At 53.3% G+C, this 22,547-nt stretch overlaps 1 protein-coding gene across 1 annotated transcript in view; it reads left to right on the forward strand.

Annotated features, from left to right (window-relative positions):
* The window catches only part of LOC140702431 (maestro heat-like repeat-containing protein family member 2B), a 29,660-nt gene extending 13,870 nt beyond the window's left edge, over positions 1-15,790 (forward strand). Inside the window, exons 13-32 of the mRNA XM_078381054.1 lie at positions 218-532; positions 1,309-1,485; positions 1,972-2,079; positions 2,499-2,618; positions 2,976-3,101; positions 3,831-3,983; positions 4,755-4,781; positions 5,753-5,881; positions 7,278-7,373; positions 8,279-8,380; positions 9,438-9,561; positions 10,910-11,019; positions 11,481-11,633; positions 12,265-12,419; positions 12,701-12,863; positions 13,079-13,269; positions 13,572-13,709; positions 14,603-14,714; positions 15,053-15,199; positions 15,674-15,790. Of these exons, the coding sequence (XP_078237180.1) occupies positions 218-532; positions 1,309-1,485; positions 1,972-2,079; positions 2,499-2,618; positions 2,976-3,101; positions 3,831-3,983; positions 4,755-4,781; positions 5,753-5,881; positions 7,278-7,373; positions 8,279-8,380; positions 9,438-9,561; positions 10,910-11,019; positions 11,481-11,633; positions 12,265-12,419; positions 12,701-12,863; positions 13,079-13,269; positions 13,572-13,709; positions 14,603-14,714; positions 15,053-15,199; positions 15,674-15,790 (2,763 nt within the window). The remainder of the gene's footprint in view (positions 1-217; positions 533-1,308; positions 1,486-1,971; positions 2,080-2,498; positions 2,619-2,975; positions 3,102-3,830; positions 3,984-4,754; positions 4,782-5,752; positions 5,882-7,277; positions 7,374-8,278; positions 8,381-9,437; positions 9,562-10,909; positions 11,020-11,480; positions 11,634-12,264; positions 12,420-12,700; positions 12,864-13,078; positions 13,270-13,571; positions 13,710-14,602; positions 14,715-15,052; positions 15,200-15,673) is intronic.
* The last annotated feature ends 6,757 nt before the right edge of the window (positions 15,791-22,547 follow it).

The following is a 22,547-nucleotide window of genomic DNA, read 5'->3' on the forward strand; positions in this document are numbered from 1 at the left end:
CAGCGCAGGACCCCCCCCCCGGATTGGAAATGGACCGAGCAGAGAAGGCGCCAACGGGTCACTGGGACCCCCCTCCTCTCGGGAGGGCGATTGCCTGCCTATTTCCAGGAGAGGAACTGCTCCTGAATCTGAGCCGCTGGCAGTTAGAGATGGACAGGTGAGTCCTGGCTTCTCCTTCGGGGGCCCTCCTTTCTCATGTCTCCTCTCCTGCCTACAGGTATTGTCCTCCTCCGGGAGCCAAAGAGGCTTCTGGGCCCTCCAGCTTCTGCACGCCCTGCGAGCTGACATCCACGAGGCCATCGTTCATCTGTGGGCGCAGCAAATCCCAGCACTTTGGGGGTATTGCCAGGCAGGTAGGTCGCCCGATGGGTGCCTGACAGGAGGATTCATGGTGAAATGCTTTCCCGCCCCCCCGGCCCCTCTCAAAATCTTAAAAGTGCTGCGCTTCACTTTGCAAGCTATCCGAGGAATAGCGCTGTCTTCCAGAAGGCCCCTTGATCTTGCTTCTATTTTTCTAAAGTTCCTGACATTTGTTTTATCCGTTCACCTGATTTTGGATTTTTTCCTGGACGAATTCAGGAGCACCTAGCAATCCAAAAGTAGGTTTGCCTTTTCAGACCTTTTGCCCCAGTTCTGAAGTGCTTCCCTAGACAGCCCCCCCCCAAAGGGACGTAGATGAAGCAGGCGGACCTCTATATAGGTTCTGGCAGGCATGGGTGGCTTAAAGTCTCTGAGCAGTTTTCAAATTCATAAAGGAATCAGTAAGGAAATAGTTATGTTACTTTAGTATCATACATTCATTTTCTATTTGTATTTTTACATGGATTCTATTAATATGTCAGAGAACTTCAGTCATTTTGGTGATGTCGGAACATTGTAATTCTCTCTCTCTATATATATTGAATCTATATGTAAAGATCACGATGTTTACCAATAGGGTACACACAAAAACAGGGCACAGACAATAAAAACAGGACTGATTTTCCTACCATTTGGTACTTGAAAGATTGTGAAAAATGTCTGCACCTTGTGCATGACACACCTAGAGTGTGAAAGTCATGTGTTCCAAGTGATGATGTTGACCATCCTCGGCTAGTTTGAGGGATAGTAAGGAAATGTTATTCTTGTGAAATAGCACCACAATTGGTAAACAGATTACTTTTGCCTCCTTTTTTCACATGTAGCCAATTATATTTAGAGATGCCTTTCAAAATCCTGCCTGGGGGTCTCTAAGAGGGAGGTTTTTGCCTATTTTTAAGAGTACGTTAGTAGGACGTTCCTCTTTAAACAGTGAGGGATGACCAACAGATTCCATTTCAAGAAGTCATGGCTCAAGTACTACTCTTGAAAAATACGGTCCCAAACTCTACACCACACCCACACCCACCCACCCCCGTCCCAATTGAGTTGGTACAACAATGTCCTCTTTTCCTTCCAGAAGGCACCAGAGGAAGCCAACCTGAGTGGCAGCAGAAGCTTCTGCAGGTGAGGTTCTGCTCTTCTTCGACCAGGAACTGGCTGGAGGGAGAAGAGGGATCTCTTTGACAGACCAGGCTGGGGGCGGGGGGGGGTCTCCTGGACTCTGGTCCATTAGCCTGAGGGGCAAAAAGGAAGAGCCTGTGAAGTCAGATGCCCTGGGCAGCAAATGGGAAGAAGGACAGACAGGTGTAGACGACGTAGGACACAGCGGAGAACCGTCCTCCCCCAGTGTTTGACTCAGAGACCAAGCTGGTCCATTTTGGCTCTCCGGTTTGGCAGCCCATTGGCTTTAGACTAGGTGAAGAGAGTGCTTAGCCCCTTTTCCCCTCAGCTCCGGTGGGAAGTCATAGTCTCCATTTCTTTAAGAAGTGATTTTCCAAGGACATTTTTAAAGCATTTGGGCAGGGGAAAGGGCAGGAGTGGAGTCTTAGGAGCAGACGTCGAGGCCCTCGTGAACCAAATGTCTGGATTCATTCATGCTCTCCTCCTTAGTTCCTGAGGAGGTCCCTGAAGACCATGGAGGACGACAGGTGGACCAAGAACCTGATCTTAGCCCTGGAAGATCAGATGGGCAGCTATGCGGACGGGTCCCTTGAAAAGGTTTGTTCCCTCGTTTCTCGTAAAAACTGCAGTCCTGTGGCCCCTCAGCTTCTCCCCCGAGCGTGGAAAGCTGCTGCAACCTGGGGGAGACCTCAGTCCCTCTCAGCCAACATTCGTCCAAAGCAGCTGCTGCAGAACATAGTGGCGGAAATCCTGTTGCTTCGCCTAGGAAGTCGCCCTGGTGGAGGCCCCTTGAATGGGCGGGGGTGGGATGGGTCAACGCCTCCCTCAGGATTCTGTTGCTTCAGTGGGCCTTCTCGAGGGCCACTTTCCACACCAAGCAACCGGATTTCGGCCGGAGTTGTACAGCCTCTGCTGGACGGCCTCCAGTGAAGGACCGCCGACCCAAAGATCTAGACAGGTGTCCGATTGTTCGACTGAAACCTCCCCCCCCCGGTCTACCCCTCCTTCTCTTTCAGAGCGTCCTCTATCAAGTCCTGGGCTTGTCACTGGCCTGCTGCGCGGACCGCACGTACGTCCTGCACTGGCTGGAGCGTTTGATTGAGAGCGCCAATTATTTGGAAGCAGCCGAGAAAGAGGTGAGTCTCTAGCGAGTCAGGGCAGCCTTCAGAGTTCTGTACCCACCTGGCATCTCTTTTGTCCTTTGGGGGTGGGGACGGTGGCGGCTTCTTAATAGATGGACGCCCTGCTCTTCAACCAAGAAGGTTTTTCTACCTCTCTTAAGTTGAAACCCTCCACAACATTGCAAGGGAGTGAAGAGCACCTGGCTGTGCTAGGATGCCACAGAGTCAGGAACATGATGGTGTGCTAGGGGTGGTCTTCCCTCCCTTCCACACGGGGAGATCTAATCCAGTTTCAGTCATTTCTCACATCAGCATCCCTTCTCCAATCTTTCTCTCTCTCTCGGTCCCCTCTCCCCCCAACCCCCCTTACAGAAAGTTGCCGAAATCCTTTCTTTTGCTGCGCTGGACCATTTAGATCTGACCCTGGCCACCTTGGACGACTGCAGAGCTGGCATGGATCTCAAGATGGGGCTGTCTGCCCTCCTCACCCACCATAAGGTAAGCCAGCGGCCGGGGCCAGCAGGTCAATGCCAACTCTCAAATAAGCCACCCTGGATTCAACAGGATCTAAAACTGGAGCCTGAGCCTCCTCTGATGCCAGCCATTCATCTTCACATTCCATGGGATCGCTGGCTGCAGAATGAGGAGGTTTGCTCAACTGATGAGATTTACCTAAGTGTTGACATACGACTCAGCAGTGCATTCCGTGGCTGAATTCCTGTTGGGCAGCTCCACCTGCACCTGGGGATGACATCATCCTCATTGGTGGCAAATCCCTGCTCATTATGAGCCCATTGCTGCTGCTTGATGGCAATTTCAGGGTGCAGAACCCCAAAATTGCCAAGAGAAGCCTGTCACCAAGCGGCATCTTCTGCGGTCGATTTGTGCACAGAATCATTGTGCCTGCGGAGCTGCTCAACAGGATTTCAGCCCCTGGGCTTCTGCAGATGAGACAGGTGGAGTGCTGGATTGTTTCCAACACCCAAAAACTGAAGTTAAGCATACAATCCTGAAGCATTTTTAATGGGGGAAAGTCAGTCCGCCTTCCCCCACTCACCCCCAGATCACAGGACATATGTAATTTGATAAAACCAAATCAATCCTGCTGCCATGGCGATCAAAGAAGGGACAGAAGAGGGAAACGGGCAGAGAGAGACAGACAGACAAACAGATGATAAGGTAGCAGCTGCCACCTTACCAAAACACCCCTTTCTGTTGCCTACTTAGGATTACAAGACTGGCAGGCGAGGGCACCTCCTTAAGACCCTGATCCTGGCCTACAGCCGGGTTGCCATCCGGGCCCCCAAAGAGCTCCTGTTGAAGAGCGGGGAGGCAGAGATCCTGAAGAAAGTCCTTGACCTTTACAGGATGAGCTTCCAGGTAAGAAGTAGAAGGGGGTCGGAGGGTTGGATTCTGGTGAAATGGGGCACGGAGGGAGCAGGTCGCTGTGGGGAGGGGTGGGAATGGAAGAGAGGGAGTTCACTGTACTCCAGAAACCAGCCAAAGTGACCTGCCCTAAAATTCAGGTGCCACATTGCAGCTTGTGTGTCTCAGGGTGCTGCCATTAGCCTTTTCTTGCCTCACTGAGAACTGAAGCAGATGAGACGCTTAGCTCCTATTCAGAAGTGGTGCTCCTCAAGTGGTAAAAGATGTCTGGTTGCCATAGTAGCTGACTTCCCTCACCTTCATCCCCTGCATTTTGTAGGTTTTGTTTCATGAGTGGCCACTTTCAGTGCTCATCTTGGATTGTCTAGGCATCTGGCTCTGAGGAAATCTCTTTCTGGGAGCCAAAACAAAGAGAAAGAACGAATGAGAGAGAGAGAGAGAGAGAGAGAGAGAGAGAGAATTGATCTCTCTCTTAAATGCCTGTCTCAATCCCGAAATCTCACTTCCCTCCTTCCTAGCAAGGAAGAGGTGACATCTGCCAAGAAGCATTCAGTTTTGGGCTTTTTCCATTCGGAACCATTCAAGAAAAATCCAGACCATTGAGGGGGAAACCCCTCTGATGATTCTGCGCCATTTGCATAGCAAAGCCGTTTATCCCCTGGCCCAAGGCCTGTGTCCTTAACATTTTCAAAAATAAATTTAAAAAAGCCCAGCTGCCTTTCTAGGCTTGTGCAAAGAGGTCAGTTTCTCCATTTTATTTTTCAGGTCCTGGGAGTCAAAATTGAGAGCCAGGTAAGCTGTCGCAGATCTGAGGGTGTGATCGGGCACCTCCGTGTCCGAATTTTTCCCCTTGAAGTGGAAGCAGGATGGAGGGCCCCTGCTAGGGCCCCTATTCATATCTGGCATTTCCCCTAGTGGAATCTCTTGTCCTACTATGATGATGATGATGATGATGATGATGATGATGATGATCAACTCCTCCCCCCACTTGAGGAATCCTAGAGAGATGAACCGGGGGGGGGAGGGCTTGCTATTGTTGTTGCCCTGTCCAGTCGCTTCTGGGTGGCAGCCCTCGTTCCGCTTCCAGAGGGTGGGAGACGTTCACACCAAGCTCACCCTGGAATCCTGGAATCCTGGAGTTGGGAGGCCATCGAGTCCAACCCTCTGCTCGAGGCAGGAATCCGAATCCAAGCAGATCCGACCGAGGGTTGTCCAGTTGGCTCTTGAAGGCCTCCAGGGTTGACTCCCGCTCGCGAGTTCCCAGGGCCAGGCCGCGATCTGAGCCCCGTTCCAAACTCAACTGGCTATAGCATGCTGGCTCTCGGAAGGCGGCAGGGCTGCGAAAGGATCCTCACACGATCAACCCTTTGAGGAGGCTTCTTTCTTGAGGTGGAGGGACCCGAGAGAAATCAGCTTGATAGGCCGACAGAATTCCTTAAAAGGGGTTCCTTCCCACCCCCGTGGAATTCGTGTCTGCTCACTGCAATTTCTGTGGCTGGTGGTTTCGCAGAGTTTTGAACGAAATCCTACCTGACTTTGGGCAAGGCTCTTTGAACCACATCCTTCTCTCGGGTTTGATCTTTTCTGAGAGAGACTCACCATCGTTCGAGGCGAATCTGGTGGGGAGGCAAGAGGAAGCCTTCTCAGGGGCTGCCCCCAAGTTCATGATCTCCCTGCTGAGGGAAGTTAAACAAGCAGATTGTAGACATACATTTGGTACCAGTACCAAAGGAGGAGGATGATGACCATTGGTTTTCTTTTAGGCAAGACAGGACACCCACCTGAAGCTGCTCTTCTGCGAGAGCGTCGCCAACATCTGCAAAGCCATCTCTGAAGCCCAGGACGGGAACTTCCAGCTGGGCTGCAAAAAAGAGCTCTTGGAGGCTTTGTTGGTAAGCAACGTGGGGGGGTGGGTGGGACACCCGAAGCGTCCGGTGGGGTTCCCAGAAAGCCCAGAAGAGGGAGGGGGTGTCTCTTCAGACCCGGGGGGGGTCTTCCTCGTGGCACAAAGGAGACTTTTGGAAGCTCCGCCAGGGAGACCCTTCTTGGAGGGCTTCCACCACGAGAGCCCCACCCGCTCTTTGGGGAGGGGTCTCCTTGGGAGCAAAGCGTCCAGCCGGCAGCTCTGCTCAGAACGGTTGTTGCCCCAACACCTCGGGGAATGGCTGTCCGTGGAAAAGACGGGACTCCCCCTCAGGAAAGCACCTTCAACCCCCTTCTGGGCGATTTTAGAAAGCATTTTGGTCGTATCCTCTGTTGAGTGGATGAAACCCTGATCTCTCCTCCCCCTCCTTCTTGTTTCTCCTTCTTCTTTCCTCCTTCCACCACCACCACCACCACCACCACCACCACCACCACGGGGGTCTTCAGGCCTTTCTTGGGACGGAGCGCCTCGAAAACCTGAGAAGCTCCCTTCTCCCAGCAACCATCTCGGCCTTAGTCTCCCTGAGGTAAGTTATCGATAGGCAACGGAGAGGCCAGCTGGGCTAGGGAGGCCTCCCTCAGGGAGCAACTGGTGTGGGGCGGGGGCGGCTCTTCTATGTGACAGGGGGGCTCCCCTGTCAGTGCGTTTGGTTGACGGGCACGAGACGGGCAGGGAAGTGAGGCTGCCAGCTGACGTCAAGGCCACAGGGTTTCCTTCCAGAGACACAGTCCTCCAAAGCTGCTGTCCTTGCCCTGCCCACTCGCCAATGATTATACGGAGGCAGAGGCAGTCTGATTTCTTGTCACGATGCTCTCACATGTAGATCAGAGTGAGAAAGAGCCAGCCTGAGATTTGGGCTGCCTTTCTGCCTGGGACCTTTGTAAACCTCTCTCTGGATTCTCAATCTACCTTCCTTCTGCTAGCCACCTCAAGCCGCGCCTGCCAGTGGAAGCTCTCCGGGAAATGCTGGACGGAGTCATCAAGAGTCTCTTTCTCCTCCCTCCCCTGGAGCGTCTTAAAAGGATAGCATATGATGAACAGGATGCGTCCAACATCGAGGTATGTCAGGCAGGTTTTCTTCTAGGTCTTCCTTTTTAACCTCTGATGGGAGCTTTCCCGAAACATCCTATTGCATAGGAGGATGCAATATAGAAGAGGATAGAAGGCTGAAACGTCGCTTTACTTTTTTTTTTTTTTTAACCGCATGGGCCTCTTAAACATCCTAATGTCATTGTGCGGTCAATGTCTGTTTGTTTCCACTCTTTGCTGGGCCTTGCTTTGCCCACCCCCTGGTTTATGAGGAGCCCATGGCGTCAGGGGAACGGTGTAGCTCTCGGGCCTCACTCCCTGGGTTGTCCTTTCAGCTCATGTACACCAGATCCATTGAGGCCATGGGGAAACTCTTCGAGGTCCTCGTTACAGAAGAGCCAACCTCAGAGAGGATTGATGTCATGTTCCAGGTAAGCATAAACCCAAAAGGAAATCCCCTGGAGTGGCATTTACATTCAGTATTGCAGAAACTTTGCCAATTTCATGGTCAAACTATACATTGAGGATAATCTGTAATTAGCATATTGTCCGAATGGTCCCCATCAGATCATTTCAGCATTTATATAGGATCAAACTAGATCTGACACGCAGTTGTCCAACTTTCTCTGGAGGGCCTCCAGTGTCGGAGCGCTCGGCCGGCTCCTTGGTTCCATCGTTCGACAGGAATCTGGTTTCCTGTCCCTTGAGTCCATCATCCCCTTACGTGCTGTTGCGCTTTGGCATGACTGAGAACCCCTCCTGCCCCTCCTGGGTGTGACCACCTCTCGGCCTTCTTTCCTCGAGGTTAACCATGCCCAGTTTCTTCCATCTTTCCTCACAGGGCTTGGTTTTCGGTCCCCGGATCACCCTCGTGGCCCTCCTCTCCACCTGTCCCAGCCAGTCTGCATCGCCCAGACTGATCTCTCAGACACGAAAGCTTTCCTCAAGAGCGAAGTGAGGTTGCCTCTTAGAACGGCCGAGCCGGAAGGGAGGCCTAAGTCTGGGCCCTCCTCGAGGAGGCCGAGTGGGGAATCGAACTCCCCACCTCTGACTTCCACAGCCAGAGCCCTGAACCCCTGAGCTCTCCGGGAGTGCTCGAAGGAGGGATGATCCACAACATGTAGATCGGGGGGGGGGCTTCCCTCTCTCTCACCGTTTCCACATTTCACCCACCGGGCCATGAATGACCAGCTGTGTTTGGCAGCCAGATGGGCTACGTGGCTCCCATCCGGCTGAGGGATATCTCAAAGAAAAGCAGAATAGGTTTGTAAAATGGAAAAGGTTTGCCCCTCAGAGAGGTCTCATAAACGGGTCTGTGTTCTTGCTTGGCCTCCAGCCGATCGAGCCCTGGTTCCTGGAGTGTGAGGGGAGCCGAGAGAGGGCCCTGCAGGCCAGCTTCCAGGTTCTGGCTCCCTTCCAGGCCAGCTTTCGTCTTCCGGTGAGTCCTCCTCCTCTTCCTCCCGCCTCCTCCTCCTCCTCTTGCTGGCCGACCAGAAGACCCTGTGGGAAGAGTCCCGATATTCAGGAAGGCTCCCCGGAAAGAGGCAAAACTCTCCCTCTCCTTGGTGTCTTTGGACTTGGGCTCCATGACTTTAGACCAGCCTTTCCCAGCCCGGGGGCTTCTCTAGAGTAAGGATTTCATCTTCTCCTGTGTGGGCTCGGCCATCGGATCAGATGGGACAAGCATGAGAGAACTCAGCTTGAGTGTGTCTATGGAAGGGAATGCCTTTCTTTCGAAGGGTAGAGGCCATTTCTGCTCTGCTGATGTGGTGATATGCACGTCCATCTGGTTCCCTTCCATCCGATGCCCATCAGGCTTCATGCCTTTGGTCTTGGGATGGGGTGGGTGTGCATTTTCAGAGTGATGGAAATCATTGATGGTGTCCAAGAAACGAGCAATGAATGGTTTCCTTCTCAATCAGCACCAAAGAGCAGAAGTGACTTTGCAGAACAGACGTCTCAGAGGAGACGAGAGTCTGGCGACCGCCCTGGGTCTCCACTAGGACTGTCTTCTCCTCGATTGACACTCACTCCCCTCCCGGTAGCACCTCCCACAGCAGGGGCTGTAGAGCCAGGTGGGCTCACCTTGGACCCGGGCTGGCTGTGGCTTTCCTCCCCGTTTCTCTTCCCACCTATGCCAGCCTGATGTGTCCCAAGCCTGGACAAGAAGGCGGCCCCAAGGGCTGAGGGCAGGCCTGATCCAGAGCTCCTCTCCCCTCTGGGACGATGCAGACGAGCTTGCTCAGTTTGGGGACTGGCCTTCCAAAGGCAAGGAGGGTTCCCTTGGAAGTTGGCTTTCACAAACACAGGAAGGCCACCTCCTTCGCCTCTTGGCAAGATGAACATGCGATTCGCGTCAATGACTAGGCTCTCTGTAAGGTCTGTTTCAGGCCTCCGAGAATCCCTTCTGCTGCACATCTTGGAGGAGAGGTTGGTTCTGCAAATCCTCAGGCCTTCCAAGGCCATTTCAATCGGTTTTATTCTCTTCTTGGTAGGACGGAGAGAATTTCAAAGGTTACGGTTTTGCGGTATCCTTCCTAGCCCCTTACATCCTGGAGAACTCCATCGCATGCCGGCAATGGGCAGCCAAGTGCATAGGCTGCCTGATTCATATTCAAGGTGAGAATGCGTGTGTGGAGGGAGATGGGATCAAGGGCTTCAAGGCCAATCAATGGGTGCCTTCACTCTGTGACCGCTAGCGTTCTTGGAGTGACTCTGTCTGGAGGTGAACCTGGATGGATGTAGGACCCTGGGAAACCTCTTTCCAGCTGAGATGGACCCCACTTACAAACGGACAAGGGGATTATCCTCAGGGGAGGCAGAAGGTGCTCCTTCAAGGCGTCAGATCCCAAGGGTGAAAAACGCTGCCCCTTCGAGGTGGCTTCATCCCCAAGCCTGCAAATCAGGGCTTAGAAAATGACGAGGATGACCTTCAAACAAATTAGTTTAGCCATTAGAGGACACCAAGAATCCCAGGTTGACCCATGTTAGTTTTAACAATGAGGGACCCTGTGGGTGTGAATTCCACTTTGAGCCCTTTTTGGTTCTTTCCAGTGACGTTTTATGTGTCACCAATTCATGACTTTAGGAGTCCAACACCAAAGGAAAGAGAGAGGTGGCCGGACAAGGCAGGGAAGCAGTGGCGGACAGTGGGAAGGGAAGGGGCAGGCTGGGGTGGGGTGACATGGAGTAGGAAGTTGGTTAAATCGGGCAAAATCAGTTGATTCCGAAAACTTTGAGTCCTCCAGTTTAGACGACCCCGAACCAACCCGAACTAGCAAGTCAGCGATTTTTTTTTTCCTGGTCTACTTCTCTGTTTGTTCCTTTCTTTAGTCAACATTCCTTTCCCAGATTTGTGACCCTGACTTTCAGTTAATATTGTGGCCCACATTTTGGGCCCGATTTGTCATACATTGTTTAACTATTTCATCTTGCGTTTTGAATTCTGGTAGATAACGATACCACATTTTAATCCGTTTTTCCCTTACATTCAGAAGAAGTAACTTATGCGGTTTTCCTTACAAAAAACGACTGCTTTATCGCTTGTACATCTTGAGTCTCTTTGTGTTTTTGCCCACCAATCAAGTATTGTGCCTTGTTCTTCTAGTTCTTCCCTTACTCTCACACTTAAGGCCGCTTTTAACAAACCTCTAAATCTCAATAGAGTTTCTTTTTCCCCATTAATGTGGGTTGTGTGAATGCTTCTGTGGGTGAGACCCATTCAGGAACTTTCTGGTCCTTTTCTTCCCGGATCTTGGTCCATACCCAGTTTAAAGCTTTCCTTATCAGATGGTTCTTCAATGGTTTATCGTCTTTTGCTTTTTGATACCCTAGGAAGGTCGTGCCATCCTAGATTTAAATCATGTCCTTCTGGTTTCTATCTTATGTCAGTTTCTAAAGCAATCCATTTCTTTACTTAAACGAGAGCACAGGCTTTATAACATGATTCACCCTCTTTTCTTTCCAGGCGGATCGAGAATCACGGAGGCGGAGGAAAAAGAGGTGACGTCTGCCCTCTGTGATCTCCAGGCAGAAGTCCCCACCGATCTGTCTGGGGCTTGGGCCAGACTGGCTAAGGTGATTCCCTTGATCGGGTGGGAATCTCCCGAGCGCCTGGGTCACATCCACCTCCCGAATCGGTTGGAGTCCTGTTTTCTCAGCGAGCCGAGTCAATGGCCAGGCTCATTGGCAGTGCCTTCATCTCTGAGATGAGGTCCCTGGGTATGAAATCCGGGTGGCCTGAGCCGTCCTGTGTCCTCGCGGAGAGGCTCCAGTCCTTGTCCAACTCCAAGCCCACATTGGGGCCTTTCCGGTTCTCTAGGGGAACCTGCTGGAGTCCACGGGGAAGTGCCAAGGCCGCCTTGTTTTGGAAGAAAGAGCAAGATGCAGAGAATTCCTGCAATCCCTGGGCAAAATCCTTGGGCAGGACTCTTTGGAAAAGCATAGAGCTGCCCATCCTTGGTCTGGCAGGAAATCTCACTGGGGAAGGAGAAGGTCTGAGCTACAGAAAAAAAGCCTGTCCTTTCTTTTTTTGGCAGGTGGTCAGCATCCATCTCGCGAAGGATCAGCTGTTGGACTTCACCGAAGCCATCCTGGAAGACCTCGTGTCAGGGATTCCCAGCTATGCCAGGGCTGCTGGTTACTGGTTGCTCGCCAACCTCCAAAACCATGGGGAGGCCATGAAGAGCAAGGTAGCCATTTGCCAGGAACCCTCCTTTTCTCCAGGCAGGAGATGCAGAAGTCAGAAAGAGATCTCCACCTGCATCATTTCAGCTTTGCCCAAAGGATGCTGAAGTTCTTTTTGTAAACTTCTGCCATTCTGCAGAATCCAGAATTTCTCAGCCAGCAGAGCCATGGCCACCTCGGGTGGGGGATTCTGGGTGCTGTAGTCCAAAAAAGGCCCTTTTCGTCTCCTATTCATCCCCGTTGTTTTCTCTAGGCTGGGCCCTTCATCTGGACAAAGGGGTCTTGGGACGACCTTTCTGGCCACGTCCAGACGTGGGCCCAGCTCTATAAACCACGTGGGCTGTCACCTCAACCCGGGGGGGGCAGCGGCAAGGGGGCGCCGCTGTGGTCGTGAGCTCACTGGAGGCCCCAATAGATGGGCTTCTGTTCCAAGTCACTTCAGCCAAGAGTTGCTCAAACAAGAACGGTGTCCTTTCAGGGGGGGGAAGAGTAATTTTGTCCTTCTGATTGCTAAATAGAATAATAAAGAAATAAAACCATTCTTCACTGAAGCATTGCTTTTATGATGAAATAATCCGGAGGATTAGCTTTACAAGAGCAAATCTGAGCCAGGGATCCCCGTCTTGCTCCTTCCAGGTGCCCGAGCTCCTCGATACTTTCTGCAGCCACCTGCCGATCATCACTCAGGGAGGCATGGAGGAGGTCCCTCTGGAGGCGGTCTGCATCATGGCCCGCTCCCACCTGGACACAGTCTTGGGCCACCTCCTCCGCCGAAGCCTCCCCTTGGACAGGTGGGTGCTGGAGGGAAAATACAGCTTTCCGTCCTTGGGGGAAGAGGCTTCTTTCTTCTCGGTCAGGCCCCGGTCCCTTAACTGGGGCGCTGAGATCGAAAGGACGGATGCAGTCCTGGTGGGAGACCCCACACAAGGTTTCTCCTCGCCCTGTGAGAAATTGGTTTCTCACTGCCGGGCGGTGCAGACCCACCAGGGGCTTCTTGCGCCCAAGCTGCTGGTTCTGAAGGCCAAGTCCAGGCTCAGGCCATCTCTGCAACTCCCACCTTCTCTCCTTATAGCGAGACTGGCAAGCTGTGGAGGTCTTTCAATCGAGACCCATCCCTGGCTGTGCGAGTCCTGGCCAAGCTGATGTCGTGTGTGAACCAGCCCTCCATCCTCGGATCAACAACCAGCTCTAGCATTGATGAAAGCGGGGACTATGCGGAGGAAGAACCTCTCAAAGTATGCTCCAAGGGACACGGGATGGCCCATCCTTTGAGACCACGTTGGGAAAACTGTCTCGGCTGTTCTGCTCTGAGAGCCGCTGAAATGGGTGGCTCCAAGGAGGCCAGAACCCTTGCCTTGGGGAGGAGGGGAGGATCTGAGACCCCCAGTAACACCTGGTCTCTCTTCTCCCCCCCCACCCCCCGTTCCTTTCCTCTTCCTCCCCTCTTCAGGCCACCTGTGCGATCTTTGAGGTCCTCTCAGGACTGCCCTCTGAGGTGGATCTCCAGAAGGTGTTCCCCCAGCTCCTGTTCACCCTCCTGTGGCAGGTCAGCCAAACTCTGGGGCAGAAGATGCCCCCGTGTGAGGGTCGCCGCAGGCTGTTCCTGAGGGAGCGGCACCTGACGCCCGGTAACCCTTGCAGGTAACGTCCCCTCCCTTGGGCAGGCTTGGGAAACCTGCAAGCCTGAGGGGTGGGTTTTTGGGGGGGGCGGAGGCAGTCTTTCTGCATGGGGGAAGCGTGCCCACGTCTTACATGCAGCAAGGAATGGCCCCATCCCACGAACCTCTGCCCGGGTCCCCTTCTGGGCCGAAGGCGGCATCCTCTCCCGGCCACGTGGAGGTCTTTGCCAGCCCTGCTCCTGGAATTTCCCCGCTGCTTCTTCGGATGAGGAGGAGGAGGAGGAGGCGATTCTGAGGCCCTCTCTGGGTCCTTTCCTTCTGCAGCCTCTCTGTGGACACCCTGAAGGCTCTGGTCGTGAAGGGGACACCAATTGCATCCCAGGAGGAGATCAAGACGGCAGACTTCTGGGCCTTACTCGGGGATCCCTGGACCCACCCTGAGGGCCTTTGCCAGTTGACCAAGTAAGTGACTTATGAATAGCCGAAGGAGAGGAAAGGGCTCTGGGGCTGGTGAGATTCTGGGAGGTGGAGCCCAGGAGACACAGGTTGTCTTTCCCTGCGATGGCTGGTCGTCCAGGTGGCTGTAGAATGGCCTCCAGCCTGGATCATCGGCCACAGTGGATCATGAGAAGCAAAGGAGGGAGAGTGGGGTTGCCCCACGTCTGGCGTAGGGGCTTCCCAAGAAGCATCCCTAGTCCCCTGTGGGAAACGGAGTCCTGCCATTTCCCCTCCTGCTCCCCTGATGACAGAAAGGCAGGGGTGGTGGCACCCCCAGAAGCTCATCCCATCCAAAGTGCTCCCCACCTCCCCTCCCTCTCCCTCTGTTGGGAAATCGAAACCTGGAAGGAAGGAGGGAGGGAGAAGGGAAGGGAAGGAAATGAATGGAAGCAAGCAAGCAAGCTAGTTCTTTGTTCATTGGCTTTCAGCTTCTACTCCTCTTTTTCATTCTCTTGGTACTTGTGCTCAGGTGAGAGGTGTAGCGAGGAGGAAGAACGAGTTTAATTGAAGTCAATAGATTTTGTGTTCCTTTGGGTTCTCCAGGTCTGCTCACGCTCTGGCTCATAAATATGGAGGGTTACAGTTCTTCATCTCCTGCTGTTCAGCTCTACTGGTCTCCCTGCCTCTATGTCTGCCCAAATCTGTTTTCTCCCTCCCATTCTCACACTTGTGAGGTGCTTTTCATGCACGCATCCGGCCACCCTTCCTGCATTCCAGGGCGACCTGCACCCACAACTCCTCCCACGGAGGGCAACCTCTCCCTGCCTCAAGTCCAATTGGCCCGGCTCCTTCCCTGGGCAGCAGTTGTGGAAGCTGGTCTTCTCCTTGACGGTTCCCTTGTTCATCCTCTCTCCCAGGTGCTTGCTGGAGAACGGCTTGCTGAAGGACCAGGTCATCCAGGACGTCCTCCCCTGGATGGATGCCAGCTCAGAAAAGCTACGACTCGCAGGAACCTCTCTCTTCACAGAGGTGAGAGCCAGGGGTTGGGGCACTGGGGGGGGGATCTGGGGCTGTTTTCTGGTTCTGTACTTGCCCACGGAGCTAAGCAGATCCTTGTGGAAGGCAGAGGTCTCCTCCCTCAGCTGAGAACATTGGACTTGCCCTAGATGAAACGGGCAAGAAATATAGGGCCACCGCATGGAATGAGGAAGAAGAAACTGTCCTTTCTTGCACACACAAATGAGGCCAGATTTACGTCCGTCTTTGAAACTCCGAGTCCCTTGATTCTGGCAGGGTCAGAAGGCTGAGCTCCGGAGGCCGAAGGGCTCAAGGACGCAGGGTGTAACGAACGTCTCGAACTCTTGCAGGTGATTCAGGAGCCCAGCTTTACCCGATGGGCCGCACTCAGGGCCTTCGTTCCGACCCTGATCCGGAGCATGGAAGATCAGAACGCCGGGATCCGCCGCATGGCCCTGCGCAGCCTTGGCCGCCTTCTCCTGGTGGCACCGGACCAGGTCAGCCCTTCCCCCCCTGGAGCGGCCCTTGTTTCAAAAGGCGTGGGCTGGTAATGGGTTCAAGACACACCCTCCCCATTCCCTCCTCGCTGGGGATAAAAGCAGGGACCAATCCAGAGACGCCAGAAACGGAAGAAAATCCACATTCAGGGCACTTTGGAGAAGAAAGGGTTTTGGTGCCCTTTCCTGGATTCCAGTCCACCTCGGTGGATCCACGGAGGGCCAAAGGCCAATCTCAGGTGGACCCTGTGGTGGTCCAGCCTTCCAAGGGCTGGTGGTCGTGGGAACCTCCGGCACCAAGTCAGGTCAACCAAGACCTCTTCCCCCCCATCCTCTGTTTACTAAAAAGCTGAAGCCTGTCCGGCTCTCCATTCCTGCCGAGTAGAGAGACGGGCCCTTCGTAGTCCTATTCCCGGGGAGACGAGGACGAAGCGCGGCCCCAGAGGTGCCTCCGAGGGTCCCTCGCTCCCTTAGAACTCGCGCAGTCCACTCACCGGGTTCTGCGCGGCGCCCACGCCCGTCTTCAGCGACACGGTGCCAATCCCCAAAGCAGACAAGGCAGCCGGCCCTTTCCTCAGACACCTCTTCTGATCAGGATGATCTTCCTCGCCTGGATTCCTCATCGCCTTCCTTGTCCTTTCAACCCACCCGTTTTGGGACTACCTTCTGGGAGAGCAGAAAGCGAGCTTTTTTTCGGAAGGGAAGCCCCTGGGAGGTGCGGGTCGCCCGCTAGGGAAGAAGGCCTGGGCTCCGACCCGCCACCTCCTCTGGCCAGCGGGCTCTGGGGAAGGACGAGGGGCTGAGAGAGGGTCCTGGTCTTGTCTCCTCCTTCCAGGTGAAAGGAGTGAAGAAGGACCTTCTCATCCTTCTCTTCAACCACCTCCGGGACAGCGCGGTGGTTGACGAAGCTCTGGAGGCACTGGCGCTCGTTCTGCCGTGCCTGAGGATGGGGAAAGTGGCCTTCCTCTTCCGCGATCTCTGCTGGAGGGCCAGCAAGTACCTCTCTGAGGTAAGTGGATGCCCGTCCCCCCCTCCAAGGACCCACCCCCCTTTCCCTCCCTGACTCAGGAGAGCCGAGATCTCCCCTTCCCAGGCGTGGCTGATGTTCTAGCTTTGCCCACTGTCCGCCCAGAGACGGTTTCTGAGCTGATGATCCTCACCACAAGAGAGGCTTCTCTGGTCACGGGTGGGAAACAAGATCCTCGGTAGATCCCGCCGAGAAGAGGCCGAGAACCAGTCTCGAGTGTCAGATCTTCTGTTATTTTCAAACAGACTTCGACAAAGTCGGCTGCTCTCCTCCCTCCACGCCTGCTCCTCGGCCATCGAGGGATCGTAATCCTATGGTCCCACGAGGGCCCGTGTCAGGATGACTGAGGGAATTCTTAGGGGCTTGAAGTATCTGTCGGAGACAGAGACCATCACCCAGAGCCCAAGTTCCATCCCAGGGATCTCCAGGGAGGGCTAGGCCAGAAATCTGGAGACTGGCCAGCCATGCCATCAGCGGACGAGGGCCTTCCCCCTCCAGATACCCACCGCTTTACAAGCCCTGCTCAGGAGAGGGTTTGCCTGTCCACGTTGACAAAAGGGCTGCCAGTCTGAACTGACCCACGTGGGTGGAGTGGTTCCCTGTGATGGCACCAGGGGAGCCTGCCTCCTCCTCCTCCTCCTCCTCCTCTCAGGCCCTTGGAAATTTCCTTCTTCATAATCTCTCTTCCACCCCGTGAGGGAAGAACTCAGCTTTCAGGGCGACCCATCCCCTTAGCCAGGGCCTCCACTAAGAGGGGAGAAACCTTCACCTGCTCCTAAGGAGCCTCCCAGGGATGCCGGTCGCCCTAGGTTTCCACTAGGAAAAGGCAAGCCCTCCTTTGGTGAGCGCCGCAAGCGAGTGAGCGAGGCGCCGAGAAGGGGAGGTCTGTCCAGGCAGATTCCGGGGCCTTCCTCCTCTTCGCCAAAACATTGCGGTGCCTTTTTGATCTCTTGCCAAAGAGTGGCTTTGCTGTCAATGAAAGTGTTGTCTTTCCCCGGTTTTAGGAGGACGATGCTATCCGTGCTGCAGCGTTCCATCTCTTCGGTGCCTTGGCCACCCGGGCCAAGCAGGGGTACAAGACCTTCTTTGCCAATCTAGTGAAAGAAAACTTGGCACTCTTGCTTATCTATCAGGGCGACCCGAACCCCAACATCTCAGAGGTAGGACTGGAGCTTTAAGGCATTGGTTACATATGTATAGTTCTCTGTTTTCCTGCAAAATGTATTTTTAAATTAGATGTTACATAGGATGTTGAGAATGTTCAAGGTGTTTTCTCTTCTTAAGACAAAATGACTTCTGATCTAAGTCCCCAACCCTATTTCGAACGTCCCGTCCGTGGCCCAGGGAGACCTGGTTGGGAGACAGCTTCCGAGTGCCAGCAATCTCCCCGAAAGAGGATGCTGGGGGTTTTCTCTAAGCAACAGTCCCAGGATCCCATGGGACCCGATGACCCCTTGGCTGGGCCTCCGTCCTCCCCTCTGCTCAACTGCAGAATGCTCAGCCAGCCTTTCTTCGGCGCTTGGTTCTGCTCCTTGCACAGGAGACGATGGCGCCTGGGGATGTCCCCATGGAGCTCAGGGAAATAGAGGAACCCACAGTGTGGGAATTGGGGCACCGAGCGAGCAGAGCACGGAAACATGGCTGTTTTGGACTGGACTGTAGGGGACTAAGGGAGAGAGGGGGGTCTGGAAGCTGCCATGCCAAAAAAAGGGGGGGCAGTGGTTGATGTTGCATCTCTTCCTCCCGTAAAGAAGCTTTTCCACACTCTGAAATAGATCTGAGCTGGATGGCTGAGATTTCTGTTCTAATCCGAGGGCTGAGTTTCAGCAAGAAAGTCTCAGCCACTTTGGGCCAAGACACCTGGAAGGCCCTCTCTTCGAGGGGGGTCCCTGCTGCACATCCGACCTTGTCGGAAGGCTGGGCTGGTGGGTGCGGGAGACCAGGCTTCTCCCTGACCAGCACCTCAAGGAAAGGAGGCCCATCCAGGAAGTCACGCTGCCTCCAGCCTGGTCAGACGTCCAGGGGTCAGCCGAGGCGATATGGTCTGAAAAGGCTTTTCCTCCTTAAGAACCCACTTTGTATCAAGAGGTCTTTTCAAATACATCAATTGGACAAAGACGGCTTCAAACAGACTTTTCTGAAATGGGACTCGATATGATCTTGGGCTAGATAAAGATGAGCAGCACTCAAGCTGGCCTGATTTTGGAGGAAAGCTTGTAAATCTACCTGCTGGCATTATGGATGCTTTATGTGTGTATGGTGCATGCCTTATCTTCGTATGATGCGTACATCCGAAATTTGAAAGTCCCCTCTCTGTCTTTTCCTCTCCTTTTTTAGGCATGCAAAATGGCCTTTTTGCAGTGTCTGCCCTTTGTGACCAAAAGACACCTTCAGCAGCTGCACCAGACCACCGAGAGCAGCAACATAAACGCTCTCTGCCAACAGCTAGTGAGCAAGAGAGAAGGGGGGGGGAAGAGAGGCTTTTGGACTGGGAGTGAGAAGGCGGGGGAGGGACAGGGAGTTGAATTAACCAAGCCTAAGTAGACTGTCATTGCTAGCTAATGTATTGGCCACATCTTTCCGAAAGGTTCCAAGGGGGCTTTTATAATTATTTTTAAAAAAAGTTGAAATCTAATCATAAACGGTTGCAGTGTTTGAAAAGCATGACACGAGTCTCCTACTAAAACTCCCCAATGAAGAAAAAAATCTGGTTCTGATCTGGTTCCAAGGCTATCCCTTGACAGCCTTCTCTGGAAGGTTGGCAGGAACCGAATCCAGCTCCTTCGGCCACGCAGGGACGAGAGGACACACTCCCTCGTCCCCCACAGAGAACCCAGGGTGGTGTATGTAGTGGACAGAGCGGTGGACTAGGACTCCGGAAGCCTGGCTTTCCATCCTCCCTGCGGCGAGGAGACCAGGTGCCAGGGCCCGTTGCACCCACACGCCCGGTCGTGCCTCCGGTTCCACCACGGAGGTGCAGACGGAGACCTTGTCGATTAGATGTGGCAAGTGAGGAACAAACAGGACAGAACCCCTGAAAGGAATCTGGCCGTTCTCGTAAGCTGGAAAAGGGATGGATCGGTTTTACTGACATGTACAGTAGTAATCAGGAAAAAAACACCCAAAAAGTGTCTCTTTCAAAAAAGGCAACACAGCATTGTGAGGGATTGGCCCAAGACTTGAATAAAATCCTTGCCATGGTGTTCTTTGGACCATGGATTTGGGCGGCACAACGAACTGAAGTGATTTTTACATCCCTCTTTAGGTCCAAGAGTGCCCCCACCTGAGCATGGGCCTCCAGAGAGACCTTGTGCCCTACTTCCAGAGTAGGCAGGAAGAGCTCCAAAGGAGAGCTGTGGAGATCTCAGGTAACCGGACAATCCTCTGAGCGGCCCAGCGGGGAATCCCAAAGAGAGGTCTGAACCACCGGGCTGGGCAGCAGTTCTGAGGGAGAAGATGGTCTCTTGAAGGATCTCAAGGGCCCTTCCACAAATCCCAGAAGTCAGGGAGGCCGGAGGAAGGGAAGAGACACCTACGAGGGTCTCAAAACCTCCAAGAAGTGCCGACCGACCGGGCTCAAATGTCGCCCAGCTACCCTCTACCCCAGTCTCCCTCCCTCTTCACTTCTTTTGGAAACTCTACAGACGTTTTCCCTCAGAAATGCACGTGGTCTCCAGGGGGTCAATTCTGCCACGCTTCGGGTCTTACCAGCTTCCTCTTCTCCCTCATTAACCCCTCTCCAACATTTGTTTTCCTTTTTATATGGAATTCGTGCTACAATCCCTGCTCAGTGAGGGTGTCGGAAGCAGCCTCAAGCGGATTCCCACCATCGGGAAGGGTCGAGCCCTCTCTCGACTTCCAAGGAATCCCATCTCGCAGCTTCTGTGGGCAAAGGGAGAATAGTGGGAGGGGCGCTTCCTTTCGGTCCAAATCCTCCCCAGAACCCGGCCTCGGGAAAGGCCACCTGACCCTCTGCTCCCTTCATGCCTTTCCCTTAGGAGCCCTCCTCCAGAGCACCCCAGTCACAGCGCTACACGAAAGAACGCTGCAGCTTCTTCTGACCGGTAAGGCACGGGAGCGATGGGGGCGATCGGGTGTCGCTGCCCACCTCAGTGCTCTCTCCTTGCTGAAAGAATGGGTGGGTCGTTGGGGGGAAGAAAGGGAGGGAAGATGAAGATTCCTTTCGCTTCCAGAAGGAGGCCCCATCACAAAATACGGGTTTGACCCTCCATTGACCAGACATTGGATTCCGGAGGGTCTGGAGGAAGCCCAAGCGTTGAGCTCCTGCTTTGGCCGCCTAATGCAGGGTTGACCCGTGGATGCTTTGCCCACCTCTTGTTTCAGAACTCGCCCCATTGCAGGGGGACGCGAGCACAACCCTGCAATCAGCAGCGGAAGCTCTAGAGGACCACATCCATCAAAAGACGGCAGAGCTTCAGGACGACGCCACGCGTGGAAGCCGCACCACTCAGAATTCAGCCACGTGGTACCAGCGGCTACTTGGTTTTCACCGGCACTAAATGTACGTATGTGGTTCTAAAACGGTTTTCTATAGTGTTAAAAGCCAGGGTTGGTTTTACATGGCGTTCCTGAAGTACTCCACCCAGGTGTTGTGGGAGAGAAGGCCGAATACCCAACTCTGGCCGCGGCGCTGGTGGTGGAGGAAGGAGCAACTTGAGGGGAGGTGGAGGTGGCGGGGAGGGTTCAACAGCAGCACAAGAGGAGAAGGTAATTTCTCCTTTGTTACAAGCGTTTTTCTCTGAGCTCCTCCCGAAAGGCACACCTTGGATACGCATCAGGGTTGGACTGGAGCCGGGAAAGTGAGGGCACCGGGTTACTCTACAGGCAGCCTGAATGGAGATCTTTTTCCTTGTGTGGTCACACCGCTAGATCCTTAGAAAGAAGGGTTAATGTGCTTCATTGACAAAGGGGGGAAGTGAGCTCAAACGTTCCTTGGAAACATCAGTAGGACCCTCCAGGGCCTCTCCGCAGACTTTCCATTGCTTTCTTGCTCTTTTCTTCTTCCAGGCCATCCATTGAGAGCAAAGGCTTCACCCCATGAAAGAGAACTTCTACAGCCGGGCATTCGCCAACCATCGGACGAGATCCAAGAACTGACTCGTGGGACTGGAGGAACAGGCCGACGGATTCGACGTTGAGAAAAGAAGGGAGAGGCTCAGGTTTGAGGGTACCAACTCCTCGCCATTTCTCAGATCCTCCTCTGGCCTAGAGAAGGTCAGGTAACGAATGAATTCTGCAGGTTTGGTCCACCGCTGATCTTCTCTGAGGAACTGGAATTCGTCAGGGATTGAAGACAGCTCTTCTTCCTGAATGTTCTTTTGTTGAAAAATTATTTAGATCATTGAAGAAAAAAAGCCAAAGCAAAGGAGATGCACAACCATAGGTTAAAAAAACCATAATAATAAGATGAAGACAAACGGAGGGGGATTAAACTTTCTGGTCACACTGATCAAATAAACCCAGACAAAAATCAGAGGTTTCCATTTTGGTACAAAAAATATATATAGATGGTTGTTGTGGGTTTTTCCCATCCCTATCTAAATTCCTTTCCTAAACCTTCCCTTTCCCATCCCTACCTAAACTCTTTTCCTCCCCCTTTCCTTTCCCATCCTTATCTAAACTCCTTTCCTAAACCTTTCCTTTTTCCAACCCTGTGTAAACTCCTTTCCTCCCCCTTTCCTTTCGAATCCTTATCTAAACTCCTTTCCTTCCCCTTTCCTTTCCCATCCCTATCTAATCTCCTTTCCTCCCCCTTTCCTTTCCTTTCCCTTCCCTAACTAATCTCCTTTCCTCCCTCTTTCCTTTCCCATCCCTATCTAATCTCCTTTCCTCCCTCTTTCCTTTCCCATCCCTATCTAATCTCCTTTCCTCCCCCTTTCCTTTCCTTTCCTTTCCCTTCCCTAACTAATCTCCTTTCCTCCCTCTTTCCTTTCCCTTCCCTAACTAATCTCCTTTCCTCCCCCTTTCCTTTCCCATCCCTAACTAATCTCCTTTCCTCCCTCTTTCCTTTCCCATCCCTAACTAATCTCCTTTCCTCCCTCTTTCCTTTCCCATCCCTAACTAATCTCCTTTCCTCCCCCTTTCCTTTCCTTTCTCTTCCCTAACTAATCTCCTTCCCTCCCTCTTTCCTTTCCCATCCCTAACTAATCTCCTTTCCTCCCTCTTTCCTTTCCCATCCCTAACTAATCTCCTTTCCTCCCTCTTTCCTTTCCTTTCCCTTCCCTAACTAATCTCCTTTCCTCCCTCTTTCCTTTCCCATCCCTAACTAATCTCCTTTCCTCCCCCTTTCCTTTCCTTTCC

Source organism: Pogona vitticeps, chromosome 12 (genome assembly GCF_051106095.1).
Source record: "Pogona vitticeps strain Pit_001003342236 chromosome 12, PviZW2.1, whole genome shotgun sequence".
Classification (NCBI taxonomy): domain Eukaryota; kingdom Metazoa; phylum Chordata; class Lepidosauria; order Squamata; family Agamidae; genus Pogona; species Pogona vitticeps.